A 16,763-nucleotide genomic window follows, 5' to 3' on the forward strand; every position below is an offset into this window, starting at 1 on the left:
TTACAACCTGAATTTTTAAATATCTTGAGCAGGACCTATGAGCAGACCAAGATCATCTGCAACCTGTTTACTCACTCTCGATGGCACCCAACTCTGCAGTATTTCCCAACCTTGCACAAATTCCTATTAAAAGTAGAGCCTGGTCATTATTTATCTACATGATAAATTCGCCTGCAGTTATCTAACATGACTGACAGCTTCTCAGAGTAAACTTTTGCAGCTAGTGTTTAGTGTTCTCTTGGGACCGTAAGCAGTTTGTAATGTGTGTACAGTAGGTAGCCAAATATGCAAACATCCCAATTGCATTTTTAAGTACTACACTAATAGGTAGCAGCACTGGCTTTTGTACCTGTCTCTGTACATGGTCATATTTCCCCAGTAGTCCCATAACTAGGGAGGGAGGAAGGAGTTATGGTGAAGTTAGTTTTCATACTGTCATACAGTTCTCTAAAGTAAGTTACTGTAGGTAAGTGTTATGCATATATCGTCAATATTTACATAGGAAAACGAGTGTTTTGGTGAAAGTTCATGAGAATTCACATTCCATGAAGAAATTAATGGTAATTTCAGTTCTCAAAAGTTTTTTTTCCAAGGTATGGAAGAAAAATCCAGTAAGTGGAGAGTGGTATTCCCTTCAAAAATATACAGCCAAGACAGTCTTACAAAGAAACATGTGACTTTAGGAGGTGGAAAGGTGAGAATTTAGCCAAAACATCAATGACAGTCAAGAAAGGGGAATAAAAACTGAGTTTTCACCCAGTGGTACAAAGCATAATGCTCCTGCTAGCTTTGGAGGGGACGTTGTTTTGTCTGTATGGGCACCATAGCTTACCATTCTGGCCCTACAAGTCACGGCATTTCTAGAGTGCTTCTGATCAGAAGACTTGGTTGTTTGGCTTACACGTGGCTTTTAACACACAGATGGTTTTATACTTAAAATCTGTAGAACTATAATCCCTTAGAGTGGATAGTTATATCTATATCGGGGTAGTTTTACAGTACAGGAAGTTTAATGACAATTCTAATAGCATCCTCCTTAATGCAGGGTGCCATTTTAAGTGCACACCTGTACTTAGTGGAGAGGTTGGGAGGTAGCATTGCCCTGCCAGGTCTTAATACAGCAATAGCAGGCACTCAGCATCTCCATCCTTTTCTTTGTTGTATTGAAGAGAGTCTTTGTTTTAGGAGCCGTGAGATTACATGAGCAAAATGGAGGTATCAGTAAATCTGTAAGGCCAATCACAATGTTTTCTGCATCGCTTCCCAAAATCTGCTTCTCTTGAAATGCCTGTGTTGATTTACCACCGCAGGGGAAAGATACGTAGCCAGTGTGGATATTTAGAGGTATTCCCTTTATGTTTATATTTAAAATACTATTTTCATTCTAAATCCATCAATTTTTCTAGAATTAGTATGTGCTCCTGCTACTTGTAACCATTCTGTTCCTTCCTGCATTTCCTGTTGTCCAATTTTTATCTACGTGCTATACCTAGCTGTCTTTCATATTGTAAGCTCCAAAGAGCAGGGACCGTATTTGACGTGCGCTGCATGACATGTGGTGGAGGTTTCTGAACGCTATGGGACAGTCAGATCCCAGCATGAGTCGTGCAGAGTTGGTGTTGGAGCAGCGATAACAGTGTCCTGAACGTGTCAACGTGACTTGCTTGTGGGTATTAACCAAATGCAATAGTCACCAGCACAAACCATTTGCTTTAAGTCATTTGCCACACTGTCTTGAAACAGCAGATCAAGAGCAAGATTGAAGCTGCCTGCAAAAGTCTATCCGCACTTTTTTAGTTTCAAAAAAATCTCACTTTTTTGCCTAGTCTTATCTTTATAAGGTTTTCTGTCATACTATATCCCGCACTTATTTCAATGCACTTTTTGTAGCCTCTCGTTTATCCGTCTGCTTAAGCTTTGGTAGTAGGTAAGACAGTAAAAGGAGGCTGGTTCCTTTTTACGATCACATTGGCTGTATATCTAAGCTTCTCCTGGTGAATACATAGGTTTCAAGATCACTTTAGCTAGAGCTATGATATGACAAAAGTCTCTGCACCTTTTCTTTTGAGACCGGGATGTTAGGAAAGCTATTGTTGAGAACAGAAGACTTTAGCCAGTATATCAGCACATAAACAAGCAGCCCCCTTTCTTTAGAGGTGCTGAGCATTCAGCAGTGCTTGTGATGGGTAGCTTTAAACACCTTTCAGTAAGTAAGCTCTGTTTGTTTTTAGAGGAATCTTGGAAAATATGTGAGTGCTGCTAGTTCTGTAGTTGCAGGTTTATTTAAATTGGTTATTCTTGTATGTGGAAGAGCATAAGATCCATTCAGCAGCCATATTAAAAACCTACATCTTCAGAAAAAGACTTTTTATTTTAAACCTAAACAAGGAATTTTGAAATTCTATCTTTGGAGAGAAGAGTGTTTCCAACTAGCACCTTCAGTTTCCAGTCCTGTACATTAGGAGACCTGTCGCTTAGGAGGCAGGGTGTCATTGCAGCTTTGCTTGATGTGTGGCAGTATTAGTTACAAATCAGCAAAGTTTTCTTCCCGCTTAGATCTCCCAAGAACTGAAAGAGAAGCAAGGAGAGAGAATCCACCATTTATTACTATCACTGCTTTCTCTGCCTTATGGCTTCCAAATCAGAGCTTTTTTTCCTAACAGAACCACTGAGTTGTATAAATTACAGATATGTTATTAATATAAGAGCTTTTCTCACTCTTTCAGAAACTTGGGAATGACACAACTTCCAGAGAGTCTTTTGACACGGCAACGAGCTCAGAACGACTGGATGGAAGTGGTACAGGTACAGTTTGAGTTTCCTGGTATAAACTCTTTCTAGAAAATACAAAATACCTAACCTCAAAATCTCACTTGCCCCTCCAGATTGTGTGCCTACAATTGGTTAGGCAAAATATGAGCTTACGCTACATGAAAAGGACTAGAAACAAAAGCACACTTGTTTTTTTGGTGTTGTGTTGGACAGCAGTTCTCATGAAGTCAGCTCTAGGGCTGAGTTGACAGGTCGACTTTTGTGTTCCACGTTGCACAGGAGGGAAAGTACTTGGTGCGTGCGCCTGGGGCGCCTTCGAAAGGATGCTCGCTTGTAATGGGATCAGCAAAGCTGAAGCTGAACCCAAGGAGCCAGCAAAAATATCTGTGCACAAAGAAGTGAAACTCCTGAAGTTACCTGATGACCTGAATATGACCAATTTACAAGGTAGTCTATGCATGTACCAGCTTGAGTAGTCCTGGTTTTCAGCTGTTAGAACAGACATCTCGTATGCAATGGCAGCTGGCTCTTCCTAGGGTTTACCCAGCTTGGCTGAAGCTAGGGCTGTCTGCAAAGCTGCAGAGGTCCCTGGACACCGCATACATGCGCAAAACAACTCTCCATCACGTACAAAGGGGAGTCCAGCCTTGCAGTGCTTACAGCACAGATTCCATCTGCACCTAGTCCTGCTGTGCCCCTGTCAAGCTTTAGTCCTGGGCCCTGACATGGCAGTGCCTGCAATGCAGCCATCTCAGGACAAGATGAAATTCTGGTCTCTGCGCATACTTTTGGGACTGGCCAGTGAAGTGTTCAAAGGGGATTCAGCTCTGATGGTTTGTGCGTACCACGTTCACTGGACTGAAAGTAGTGGGCTGAACGAGGAAGTCCAGGTCTGATTTCTCAACAGCAGTGGTAGGTATCCTGCAAGCCCAGCACACGGGGTTGCCAAAACATAACAGAAGCAAGGCTGAAAAAACAGGCTGAAATCAAAATCCAAATGTGGCCATCTTGGTTGAGCACTTCAGAAATCAATTTTGAAGTTTTGTACCTTTCTAAAGCTAGTTTTAAAGGACAGCATGTTCAGAGCATGCTGAACTTTATAAATCAGTGCTTTTAGAGCTTATCTTTTGAGGAGGACCTTGTGTAATATATGTGTGTCCTGATATCATCAAACTGAAGTCAGAGGAGCAAGAATAGTCTGTGCTTGGGGCATTAGAGTAGCTGGGGGTGTCTGACCCCAATTTTTCTCTGGTCCTTGTGTCTGTATATGACACGTTTCACCCCCACCTCACTGCACTGTGCATGCCCCTTCCTTTTGGCCTCCAGCTGTCAGTTCTTTCTTTACCGCTCTTGCTTGAGAGCTCCCTGAGGCTGCTCTTCACTGTTGTGACTACAGTTTGTCTTTGTTTTGGGTTAATTTATTTTAACTTACTGGGCTCTAATAATATTAGGAGGCCTGAGGTTAGGAAGGCAAGAAAGAGAGTTAATGGAAAATTGCTGGATGTTGCTATAGGAAAAGTATAGATAGTGACGCAGAAGGAGAGTAAAGGGGTTTTTATTCCTTGCTTCATGTCTGGATGTTGCCTGGTTTTTTTGTATGCACACACTCGCAGGTGGAGAAGGTGTCCTGCTGTTTTGCTTGCGGCATGAAAGTCTATTGCATGCATGCAGACAAACCCTCCCTGTCACGCACTCGCACAAATATATATGCGCCACACAACTCTCTATAGTTTGCCAGAGTTTAACTCCAGCTGGGCTGAAAAACAGCTACATAAGCTGGAAAAACATACTGGAGATTGGCTTGCAACAAACTATATCAACACTCCCCTCCCTCCCACTGCCATTAAAATGTCTGTGCTCAGCACTTTTGTAACAAGTAGGACTTCTGAATGGGAATAGCAGGTAGGTAGGTCAAGTCAGCATCTGTAAGCACATACTTGGCTTTGCTAAGTACGAAGGCTACCAGCGTGCATTTCAGTTAGTCCGTAATTCTCTTCTGAGAATAAAGATGTGACAATTACTGAAAGTCCCAAGCTAACATGCAAGTTCCAAGATTATCGTTATACCTGCCTTATACATACATAGCCTTCAACCTTCTGAAAGCGTCAGAGTAGGAAAGTAGGGCAGGCATTTTGCTTGTTTGAAGCCTACAGTCCAGCAGGCTTTCTACCAACGTGCACAGCTAGATAGGACTGATTTATTGCTTGGAAGTCAGTCTAGCTTTATCTGTAAATACCTTGGTCTTTGTTTGGGATGAATAATATGTTGATAAACTTGCTAATGTGTGGAAACCATAATCCATATACAGTGTTATTAGATAAATCAAAATATTATAAAAAGAATACTTTGATCTTGGCTAAGTTTCAAAATCTCCTCTAGAGCTTGCTAAAAGCAACAAATAAAAAGATGTAGCCTGCTGATCACACATTTGGGATTTATTTTCTGGGCCAGGATTTCTTTGTTGATCTTGGATACCCAGCCTTTTGTCTGTAGAGGCACAAAACAGCCAAAGGCTGCCTTTTCCACTGATCCATCGCTGTTTTCTCAGCAGGTAGGCTGTACCATCTGCTCCCAGAAATACGAAGGAACAATAAGGTCCAGCCAGCCATCACCCCAAATATATTAAAAAGGGGGAGATTCTGTCACCTCTGAAGCAATCGAATTATGAAGCTTAGCACATGTAAGAACTAGCAGTTCTAGATGTTTTTCTTGCAGTGATTTTTGAATGAAATGTTAGGGGTTCTCTTACACACTCACACAGCAGTGCAGCAGTGAAATATGTGAGCTAATGATGGTATTTTCCACACAAGCATATCTGTGCACGGAGCCTTCTGTGTTGCAGGAGACTTTATTTTATGTGTCTGTTTATTTTAGCGCCTAAACTCCAGCAGACCCTTCCAGAGAGTCGGTTTGCCTCAAATAAAGGTGACTCCATCTCAGCATCATCAGAAAAAAATTCAAAAGCTGAACCAAAGGCAGAAGCTGGTGCAAAGGCAAGAAGTTCTTCCAATACACCGACCAGCCCAAAACCCCCCCTGCAGTCAACGAAGCCCAGCCTGGCAGGACGACCCACAGTGCCACAGAAACCACGCTCTGCCTCTCGTACTGGTGAGGAGCACTTCTGGGCATTCGTTATCCCCAGCTGGGTACTTCTGAGTGGTGTTTGTGTGGGCTATGGAGGACATGCCCATGGCCACATCCTGAACAGAAGTTAAATGTAGGGGGACAGGTTCTTCAGTCACTTGCTCTTGACTTGCATCCTTCTTTTCCACCTCCCTTTGCCCTGATTCAAATAAACTTATTAAAATGGTTTAATCTGTGATCCGTAATGGTAAAGCCTGAGGAGAAGCAATAGCAGCAGCAAGAGAGCTGTTTTGAATTGGCCTGTTTTCACAGAAGAGGTGAGCATAGAAAGCTACTTCAGCAACAGAGCCCTGTTGTAGTAGCATTGACAAAAATGACTGTTATTTTCTCTAAACACCTGGCTCTAAATACTGAAGTCCTTGGGATTTTCTGGCAGGCGGCTCTTAGTCCCTCAAGCAAATGCCTGTTAGTCTTAATAACTTGCACAAACCAATTGTCTCGCTCTCTTTTTCCTTGTTTTGCCTTTATTTCTTTCCTTATTGCTTTTGACTGGAAATAATTGTAATTGTGCTTTTATAACCCTGCAAGACTGCCAGTTGAATGACTATTAACTTCTGCTCTGTCCTAACCTCCAGTCCCAATATTATCTCAAGGTTTCCAATAGTGGGAAATATTTCAGCAGATCTCCTATACGTTTGTCTGTCCGCTGTTTAACAGGCCAATGTCACAACCCAGTCTTCTCAAAGTAAGCCACTGCAGTTAAGGGGAATTAAATACTAGTTACTGACTCCACCAGTAGCTATGGCAAATGCATCTTATTAATTGCTAATGACTGAAAAATCTGAGCATAGCCATCTCTAAGAGCTTGCAGACCTCTAGGCTTTTTCCATACTTGCTGTTGACCTTAGAAAGATGTCATTTCTGGTGAGGATGAGGGGGCAGGGGGATATTACACCCTCCTCCCTGCCCTTGATGTGTAACCTGAGCATTACTTAGTCTCTACACTCCAGTGGGTAGAATGTTGTTCAAATACAGAATCACCTTCAGGTTTTAGATGGCTTTAAATTTATTTTATTGACCATTTTAGAAATGGTCATAAAAGTGAGTGGTGTCAGGTAAGATGCTCACAAAGATGAATACAATAGGAAGGCATGGCTTATTTGGTGATGCTTAATCTGTAAAATAGGCAGTGTATTACCTCAGAAACTTAGCTGTCAGAAAGACCTGAGCTATCTGTTTCTGCCGGCTCCTCTTTCCTGCAGAGAGCACGTACTGTGGGTTTAACACAGAAAGCAATTAGTATTTACCTGTAATAGGCCAGCTTCTCAGGTGGCAGTAAAAGCAGCACCATCTCTGTTGCAGTCTAACTTCTGTCCTAGTACTTGTAGCAACTTACTGGCTAAGCACACCCAGGCAACGCGATGAAGCAGCCAAGCAATAATCCTATTTACACTCTTGCTCCCACTGTTGTTTCCAGCAGTGTGGCCAAACTAATGGTAGCAAATTTTTGTTAAGTAATCTGAGGGCAAAGGAACACAGCCTGGATGTCCACAAATCATCGAAGACTGAAAGTGGTTCCTCAATAAAGCACATAACAGCGTCAGTTCGGAAATACATAGCATTGTTTGCCAAGCACTGTGCTCATCCGTATGTTGATATCGAGCTTCCCAAAGCAACTGGCCTCACAGGCACATCAAAAGCGTGGAGAAGGTCCAAGTATTGGTGTATCTGTTTAGATCAAGTTTCATTTGGAAGGTCATCAGTTTGCTGAAAGTAAGAAGATTGACTCCTTGGTGGTAGCTCCTCAACAGCGAGATAAATTCCTGTTAGTTTCTAGTATGCAACTGGATTAACTCATTGTACAAATATGTAACACAGGTGATACTCTGAGTTCCTTTTTCCTTCTATCAATACTAATGTATCTTCCTAGTTCCTCTGTTGCATACACATGCCATCGATTACTCCTTGGGAAGCAAACATACAAGCAGTTTAAGTAATCTATCGTAGCTGTACTTCCCTACTGTCCAAATGAAGGCTGTCTAGTGTAAGACTGAAAAGATCTTCCCAAAAGGACTGTAAAGATGGTAGTCAAATTGCCATACATAACGCATATCCAGCCTTTTAGACAAACAGCATATCCAGATGGTTTAAACTATGGATTTGAATTTAAGTTCCAGATTTCCTCACAGTCTAGAAGACAAAGTATTTTTTCTATTTAGAAAATATTTGCGGATGCTATCCTGTTATGTGCTGGCAATTTATTCCTGGAAGTACAGGGTTCTGCAGGCTATTTATGAAATCTGTTTCCCTGGTTCACTTCTATGCCTTATAACTGTGAAACAGGACATCTAAATTGATCAGTTCATTATGTTTCAGGACAATAAAAATATAAATAGAACAAATATTTCCAAAACTCCATCCAAAATAATTTTCAGCTGTTCTTTACAAATTGCATACTTATATCTTGCAGGAAATTCAGTTGGTCCCATCAGATTTCTATTTGTGCTACAATAGCAGTACATGTTAAAAATATGAAAATGAGATCTTTGCTTTAGCTGTTGAAATTCTTTCACCATTCTCTTGACGTAATGTAAATTCCTGAATCCTTCTTTTTCTCACACAGATTCTAGCTGTTTCTTGTTTGTGTATTGTGTTGAGGTTTGACCTGTCATAACAGCACCGTTTCTGTGAGCTACAGCACAAATATAACTTTTCACCTTTTTGTTCCTGGTACTCCACAGAGGATGCTCCGGAGTCTCCCTCTGGCCCCAGTTCCCCAAAAGTTGCCCTGCTTCCACCTGTGCTGAAGAAAGTTCCTTCTGATAAAGAAAAGGATGGTCAGAGCAGCCCCTCAGTCAGATCATTTTCTCAAGAAGGTAGGAGTGTTGGTATTGTTGTTCCAGCGTGCTTGTCTTCATTGCCCCCTGATTTGTTTTCGCGTAGAAGGGAAGGGGGTTATTTATTTGGTGGAAAAAGAGCAAGGGAAGTGTATCTGGTCACCTGTCCCTCATCTCCTTCCACGCATGGGTTGGCGCTCTGTATTTTCTTCCTTTGATCAAACCAAGTGAAAGATGAATCCCTTGGTATTAATAATGTAGCTGAACAATTAAGGGACTCTAGTGTTGTGTATATTATGGTTTAGTTTGGTCTGAATCGAGATGCTGATTGGTATTGGTCACACATAATAATGTGAAATGCAGCTCCGTGGTTCAGCACGTTTCCAGGGAGCAGCCATGACTTTGTTCCTTGCAGCCAGCCTGTTGCTTCGTTTGTATTTCTCCTTTCTGTGCTGCATGTGACTGAGTTCTCCTCCTGCTTGGGCAATGAGTCTCTGTGTGCCAGGGCAGGGCTTGGTACCTTTTATGCACAACCGTAGACTGCTGCCTTGTCTTTGCTGCTTTTCATGTGTGCGCTGGATTTCCACTTTTGCTGATGCGTTTCCTTGCCCACAGTTGGCTCTTAGAAGAGCTAAGGCTTCCTCTGATAGCATAGGATACGTGGAGAAGTAGTTACAGCAATGTTGCTCAGCGTGGTGTTTGCTGGCACAAATGACAGCGTTTGAAATCTGGGGGTGAGACCTCTTCCTTCCTGGGGGTGTCCTCAAGAAAGACATCCAAGGTGATTCCCATCACTTAAGCTGTGAGGCAAAGGGGTGTCCTTTCACACTCTGCCAGCAGTTTTTCATAGCGTAGGATGGCGGGAAGCGAGTTAGGGCAGGTACGTACCACCGGGTTGCGAAGACTGAGCAGTTGTGCTGCCCACAGCGCCCACCGTTACCCTCTAGATGAAAGGAGGGGCAAAGCCATCCCCAAAGTGGGATGGTGCATTTTGAGAAGCTTCTCCTACAACTACCATTTCCTTTATGAACCTCGCAGTCTGGGTGTTGGTCTGCCTGGAAGGTTATTGCTGTGGTGGCTACCATTTGGTGACCGCATGTCAGCACATGTGAAGCGTTTGTCTACAGGTTTTGAGTCTCACTTCAGCCACCTGTATGATGCCTTTGGGCTGCTCTTGTGCCATAAAGGTAGCCCAGCAGAACTCCCACAAGCGGAGTGAATTACGTAGAGCTAGCAGGACACGACGCACCCCAGGACCTCTCCTGTGTCTGGAAAGGGCTGAGGGTTCAGAAGGTCCATGTTGGCAAAAGCCACCACAGTCTGTGGCTCAGGGTCCAGAAAAGACAGCAGGGTGTCTGAAGTGCCTCCTGGTGGCTGTGGCATTATGAGAGCTGCAAGGCAGAATAGAGCCTGTTTATTGTCCTGCCCTTAGTCCCGTCAGAGCTGGTGTTGAGACAGGTGAACTGGGCTACAGCTTAGGGATCAGGCTCGCTACGCTGGTGCCAGCATGTTGGGAATGGTTGCACTCAAAGGCTGTTGCCACAACAGACTTTCTCAGCTGCTGTCTGGTACCTGCATAGGCTGGAGTCCTGGTTTTCTCACCAGCTTTTCACCAGACTGTGAGAGAGCTTGTTACTACATAACTAGAGAAACACGATGTAATGGGACTCGTTGCAGCTACATGTTAAGGTGAGGTTAACCTCCCCATTTCTGTGCTATTTGCCTTCTCCATCTCCCTGTCGTGTGAGGGGACGTATTGGAGAAGCAGGGAATGTGGGATTGTAACTACAACCCTTTCGCGTTACAGCAATTTCTAACACAGCAGAGATTTGACAAGTTTTTGCAGTCTGTGTTGTCACATGAGAAGAGGGACAACTGCTTTATTTTTAAAATGTGTTTGCTGTTTCCAGATCCTTACACAAAAGCGGTCAGACACAGTGCTTTCCTCACTCTTTGCTCCCTTAGCCAGACCTCCACAGACGACTTGGGCAAACACAGGGTTTTCTAGTTGCCGCTACATTGCACTGTATGAATTTTATCAATAATAGTTCAAAATGGCTAAAATTGGGTTTCCAGGTCCTTACGGAGCTGCTATGCTTTGCATAAAATTGTTTGGGAAAGAGTAAATTCTGTTTCTTTTATTTTTTTTAATTCTTTTTCATGTTTTTCTTTATTACTGTTCTACTTCCTCACTCGGTCATTCCTCTGTCCTGGCTTTCTGCCGCCTTTCAGGCTAGCATGCTCAGATTTTTTCTGCAACTGGTAAATCACTGCAAATCTGCCTAAGTTAGTAAACTGAATTATATCTCCTGCAAAAGCAAGCTGCAAATTAGGTGATACTTGATTTTAAAATTGCTTTATGTTAATGAGTTTAACTGTACTTTGTGGGACAATCTCGAAATACACCTCTTTACACAGCACACCTGTAAGATCGGGCTGCAGTTACCGACATATGCAAATATCTGGACTAAATTTAAGCAAGCACCTGACATTGATTACTACTCTTTGAACAATTGATTAAATGGGACGGATAAGTGAAATTATTTGTATACTTTCCATATGTTGGTCTACAGAACAGCTTAGGGGTATAAATGAATCCTTTTCCCTGTTAGAGCAAACAGGAGATTGTCAAAAAAGAGATACAGCTCATGACTGTGCCAAGCCATCTGGCAACGTGAAAACCACTTCGGGGCAGTATGCTACCAGTGCAGAAGAGGAAGCTAATGTGCTTGGGCAGAGGAAGGCCCAGCCAACTTCTGGTTAGAAGTTTTCATTTTTTATCGAGGCAGTGCTTGATAACTGGCACTAACAATTGTTAAGAAACGATAATAGCAAAGAAACCACAAAAGGGTGTGGGTTTGTCATTGGATTAAGAGAAAGGTAAAAATCTCATGGGATGCCAATCATCTTTCTGTCTCCGTGGGAACTACGTGGCCTGCAAAAATGTCCAGATAAGAAATGTGTGTGCATTTTTCCTTTGTGGCAATGCCAGTGACCAGCACCATACAGCCCCATACAGCCCCTCTGCAGAAGAGGGCTCATTACAGACCGTGACTGCGCATTGCAGTGCTGCTGGCACACCGCTGTGTAAGTACGCTGCAGGTAGACTGTCCGCTGCTTTGTGTGCTTACGTACCTTTCCTTTTTAAGATGCGTGCACTGAAGTATTGCAAAATACATTTCAGCCTGAATATTGTTAGTGCCAGTTTCAGTACGTCACTCACAAAACCATTTGAGAACTAGGTAAATCAGATTATTTTGACGTAGTACTTCGATTTTCAGCTGCGTAAACAAATAAAACACCTCCAGAAGAACCCAAACTCAGCACTGTGCTGCACGCTTAAGCCCCACTTCCTGAAGGGCAGCTTTGACTTACAGTGAACTCATTCAGTAAGCTATAAGAAGGTTTGGTTGATCTATGTATTTTTAAAATATAAAAGCTCCTGTTCTCAAATGGTACATGTTTACATGCTTCACTTTACCTCCTAACTGCTTTGTTTAAAAAACGATTCAAAATTACTTTTTTCTGAAGTATTTTAATGAGGTATTTGAACATCTCATGCAATTACATTTACCTGCAATTTTTCTATTTATAAGACATCATGTATCCCTTTTCTAACATCCTCAGCCCCAAATGTATAAACTGATGTCCTTTTCGTATTGTAGAATCAAACTTAGCCCACCTAAACTTGGAATCTCTCCTCCCTGTCATAATCAAACTACTATATTTTAGTTTGTTCTAAGGTATCTCTAAGAAAGTAAGTTTCAAAAGCCGAGGTGCTGCCGCAGATCTATGCAGGTCACCTGTGCATGGTTTCATCAGGGCAAGAGTAAGCTCTTGTGGCAGAACGCTGCTTGCTGGGGTTGGACTTAGATGCCTGATATATTTTTCAGGCATTTTTGGGGCAAGCTACCTGTCTTGATTTATCAGGCCATAAACTAAAATGACTGCTGCAGGATGTGTCCTGGGTTTTCTTTGAAGAGTGAATGGAGGCCAAACAAAGGCGATGTAATTACTCAGAGGTACAAGTATCAAGAATGACTCAAAAATTTCCAGGCACTGATTTCTTTGAAAAGCAGTGGTGTTTGGTAAGGTGGAAATGCCTAAATTTTTTTAACAGAATTTAGGTATCTTAATCCTCTCCAATTCCATTAAATTGCTTTAAAAACCTTTCTCAAAATCCTTTCCTCTTCTTTCCCACCTTGCAAAGCCGGGATGAGAATGTAGCAAGCACGTAGCTGCTGGCTCTCATTTCGTCCCACCTTTTGGCCAGCACAAATAAGGAAACAGGTATTTTGGACTCAGAAGAACTACTTGGGTAGCAAATGGTGCTGCATGTGCGGAGGTAGGTCTCCACAAGATGCGCGCTGGTTGTGTCCGTTCTGCTTTCATCACGGCAGAGATCCAGGACTGGACAGCGTCTGTGCCAAACAAAAACGGGCCAGAGCTTTCTGTCCCCTGTTTCGCGGCCTGTTGGCATGCACCAGCGCTGCCTGGGGAGTCGTGTTGGCCCCCCAGGGATACAGGGGGCATCCCTGCCGAGGCTGCCCCAGCAGCATCGGCTCCCTTGGGATTCCTCCCTCCCGTTTTCCACATTCCTGGCAGACCCTAACACAACCTGGCATAATTTGAAAGACCACGGAGATGAGTCAGCGACAACCTGCTGCTTGTCTGCCCCTGCTCTGGCTGGAGCCGCACGCTGGTGACAGGGCAGGCTGTCCCTTGTGGCGGTGAGGCTATGGGTGAGTGGTACTGTCGTGGTTTAACCCCAGCCAGCAACTAAGCACCACGCAGCCGCTCACTCACTCCCACCCACCCAGTGGGATGGGGGAGAAAATTGGGAAAAGAAGTAAAACTCATGGGTTGAGATAAGAACGGTTTAACAGAACAGAAAAGAAAAAACCGATAGCGATAACACTAATAAAATGACAACAGCAATAACGAAAGGATTGGAATGTACAAATGATGTGCAGTGCAATTGCTCACCACCTGCCGATCAACGCCCAGTTAATACCTGAACAGTGATCACTCTGCCCCCAGTCCCCCCAGTTTATATACTGGGCATGACGTCCCATGGTATGGAATACCTCTTTGGCCAGTTTGGGTCAGCTGCCCTGGCTGTGTCCCCTCTCAACTTCTTGTGCCTCTCCAGCTCTTGCTGGCTGGGCATGAGAAGCTGAAAAATCCTTGACTTGAGTCTAAACACTACTGAGCAACAACTGAAAACATCAGCATGTTATCAACATTCTTCTCATACTGAACTCAAAACACAGCACTGTACCAGCTACTAGCAAGACAATTAACTCTATCCCAGCCGAAACCAGGACAGGTCCGCAGGGAAGGAGAGGTGGTTCTTCATGGCCCCCGCGGCTGCTGGTGCCTTGTTAAGAGGGGTATGCGCAAATGTGAACAGGCGCAAGGATCCCTGTGAACCAAAGCCTGACATCCTTATCTGAAATGGTGGAGCAAAGAAGGTCTCGTAACTGTAACATTTAATCTTGCTGGCGAAGGGTGAGATGACTTGCAACAAAGTCACATTTAAGGGCCACTGTGTGTTTAAAGGTTCATTTTAATTGGAAGTATGAGATTTCTGAAGCTATCAATCCTTGCATAACGTCACCCCCGCTGATGTGTATAATAACTCTCGTTACCATAGCAATTGTAGACCACTGATTAGATCAGGAACCTTAACAAGGCTTTACAACCTTCTTTCCAATTTATTTCAAACCTTATAGGTTTGAGGAAAACCCTGACCTTACCGAGATTTTAGAGTGCTGGGCGAACAAAATAGGTACTGTTTGCATTTAGGTGATGGGAAGCGGGTATGTCCTTCTTTCTCGGCTGCTAAGAGGTGCAGAGGCCATGGTCTCAGCTGGAAGAGATGCACGTTGGGCTCAGAGCCATGGGTGTCCCCTCCATCAGGGAACTGGGAAGGCATCGGGACCTGGCAGTGCTGGTGGCGCAGGGAGCAGCAGTTCAGGTAACTTGGATGCCAAGGTGAACGTCTGTCCTGATGAAGGCTGCTGAGTCAAAAGGGAGAATAGAGATGTGTCCTGCTAGGGAGACAGGCCTGCCTGGAACCTGTGCCACCGGTCTGAGGGGTGCCCAGCGAGAATATCCACCTGAGCAGTCGGGAGTGCATCGTCTGAGATCCAGCCCTGCTGGAAAAAATAATGCTGTCCTGGTTTTCACATGGTGCGATGAGAAGAAAGTCTCCAGGCCGTTTCTAAACGTAATGTTTATCCGTGTCACAGCGAAGTACTGAGTTTCATATTTAAAGTTTGCCTGCTTGCCAACCAACAGTGGCATAAAGTTTGCTCAAGCTCTCTCTGTTTTCTCTGACCTTTTTCTGGGTTGAAGAATTAAGGGACCTATGCTACTCCCACTAGTGCAATGAATCCAGTGGGAGCAGGAGCAGGTCCTTTGTGCATGAATGACTCTTTTATTATTATTTTTCTTCCTCTCTCTTCTACAATCATTATTAAGACCCATTTCTGTTTTATACAGCTGCAAAAAGAAGCCCTGGGCAGCAGTCTCATGAGTTCCAGGAACTGAAGCAGAGGTCCTTAAGTAAAGACGGCCATCAGGGAAGCAAGTCCAGTGACTCTGGCGAAGAAGCAGATAAAGATTTTATTTTTGTTTAGCAATCAGTACAAGTGCTTCATAGCGCAAGAGCTTTTAATAACAATCAGGGTACAGCAATCAACAGCCCTTCTAGCCAGCTGCTCTTTCACCGCAGGTACATTTCCATGCAGAAAACCTGATCTTCCAATCGTGATTTACAGTACAGTCACATGGCGTTGATTCGGTCCTTAATTTCTGTTCTGTACGAGGCAGACGTTCCTTTCCATGCCTTTGCTAAAGCCAGCGATTCCTTCATGTATTCTACTTGAATTTCTCTGAAGCAGCTACAAAGAGTGCCCTGCATTAGGGCATTTAGAAAGCAAAGCAAATTAACTGGACACTGTCTTACACTAATACACTGTACAGCAGGTAATGTGTTGTACTGCTGAATGTAAATGTGTCAAATCTGCACGTGACTTACCTATAAATATATTCTTGCGGTATGCAATTGCACATTGTAATTATATTAAAAGAGCACACTAATAAAATAATTTGTATAGATTATATATATTAAATGCTTGGGTATGGTTTTTACATTCTCCCATCGGGAGCTTCTTTCTTCCTGTTCTCGTACTGTACATAAAGCTCCAACGCTTACATTTGTGTACTGTCAAAAAGCACAACAGAGAAGGATTTGGATGACGTATAATCATGGTATGCTTCCACGTTCGTATATTAATGTATATAGTTGATTGGAATGAGGGCAATTGAAATTTTATTAATATTGGTGTTTTCTAGAGGCCTTCCTCAGTTCTGTCTGCATATTAGCTTCCTTTCAATGTGTAATTCTACAAGAAAAAGAGCTCAACATCTGTAAAAACATTTCAGCTTTTGAGGGAGGGGATGCAAATTTCACAGCTACCCACTTACATTACAGGTTGAGGGGATTTTATTCATATGTATATTTGTAACAATAAAAAATGATTTTACAACTGAAACATTAGTCTTTGTTTTTACGGCACTATTTGTGGTCTGACGGTCTCTGCTCTTTGAATGATGACATTGTGCCAGGTAGAAAAAGCATGCAGTTAAACCCATATAATCTCTTTCTGCTTCTAGTACAATGTCTGCTGCTGCTGAAAGGGACACATCCACATCATCTTTGTAAAACTGCTGAAAGAAGGACCTCTTTGCTAATCTCCCTTGGGATCTTCAGCAAAGCAGCCTTCACATGAGCCAGAAACACCTGCTATCTAATTTCTCTATGTTGGTTCCATAGGACAGAACAAAATTGTTTTGATAACTTTCTCCCAAGAGCAATTTCCCTGGCCCTGCCATGGCTTCTTGCCTGGGTAGAAATGCTCAGATACCCGTCTCGTCAAATGACTTTCTGATCCTTGTGCATGTGCCTGCTATTGCTGCTCCTCCTGTTGCAGTATGCTAAGACAAAATAGTAGCCTTTTATACCAGAACATCTTAGAAGCACTTTGTAGACGTTCACATCTC

The 16,763-nt window shown here is 43.2% G+C and overlaps 1 protein-coding gene across 7 annotated transcripts in view; it reads left to right on the plus strand.

Moving 5' to 3' along the window:
• CARMIL1 (capping protein regulator and myosin 1 linker 1) overlaps positions 1–15,832 on the plus strand; it is a 196,167-nt gene extending 180,335 nt beyond the window's left edge. For 4 of the 7 annotated variants that reach the window (XM_049830465.1, XM_049830466.1, XM_049830467.1 and 1 more), the window contains 5 exons: positions 2,727–2,805; positions 5,647–5,880; positions 8,598–8,732; positions 11,306–11,452; positions 15,201–15,832. In XM_049830465.1, the coding sequence (XP_049686422.1) occupies positions 2,727–2,805; positions 5,647–5,880; positions 8,598–8,732; positions 11,306–11,452; positions 15,201–15,337 (732 nt within the window). In that variant the 3' untranslated portion in view covers positions 15,338–15,832. The remainder of the gene's footprint in view (positions 1–2,726; positions 2,806–5,646; positions 5,881–8,597; positions 8,733–11,305; positions 11,453–15,200) is intronic. The other 3 variants (XM_049830468.1, XM_049830469.1, XM_049830470.1) reach the window with 2 other exon arrangements.
• Positions 15,833–16,763: the final 931 nt, after the last annotated feature.

Source organism: Accipiter gentilis, chromosome 27 (assembly GCF_929443795.1).
Source record: "Accipiter gentilis chromosome 27, bAccGen1.1, whole genome shotgun sequence".
Lineage (NCBI taxonomy): Eukaryota > Metazoa > Chordata > Aves > Accipitriformes > Accipitridae > Astur > Astur gentilis.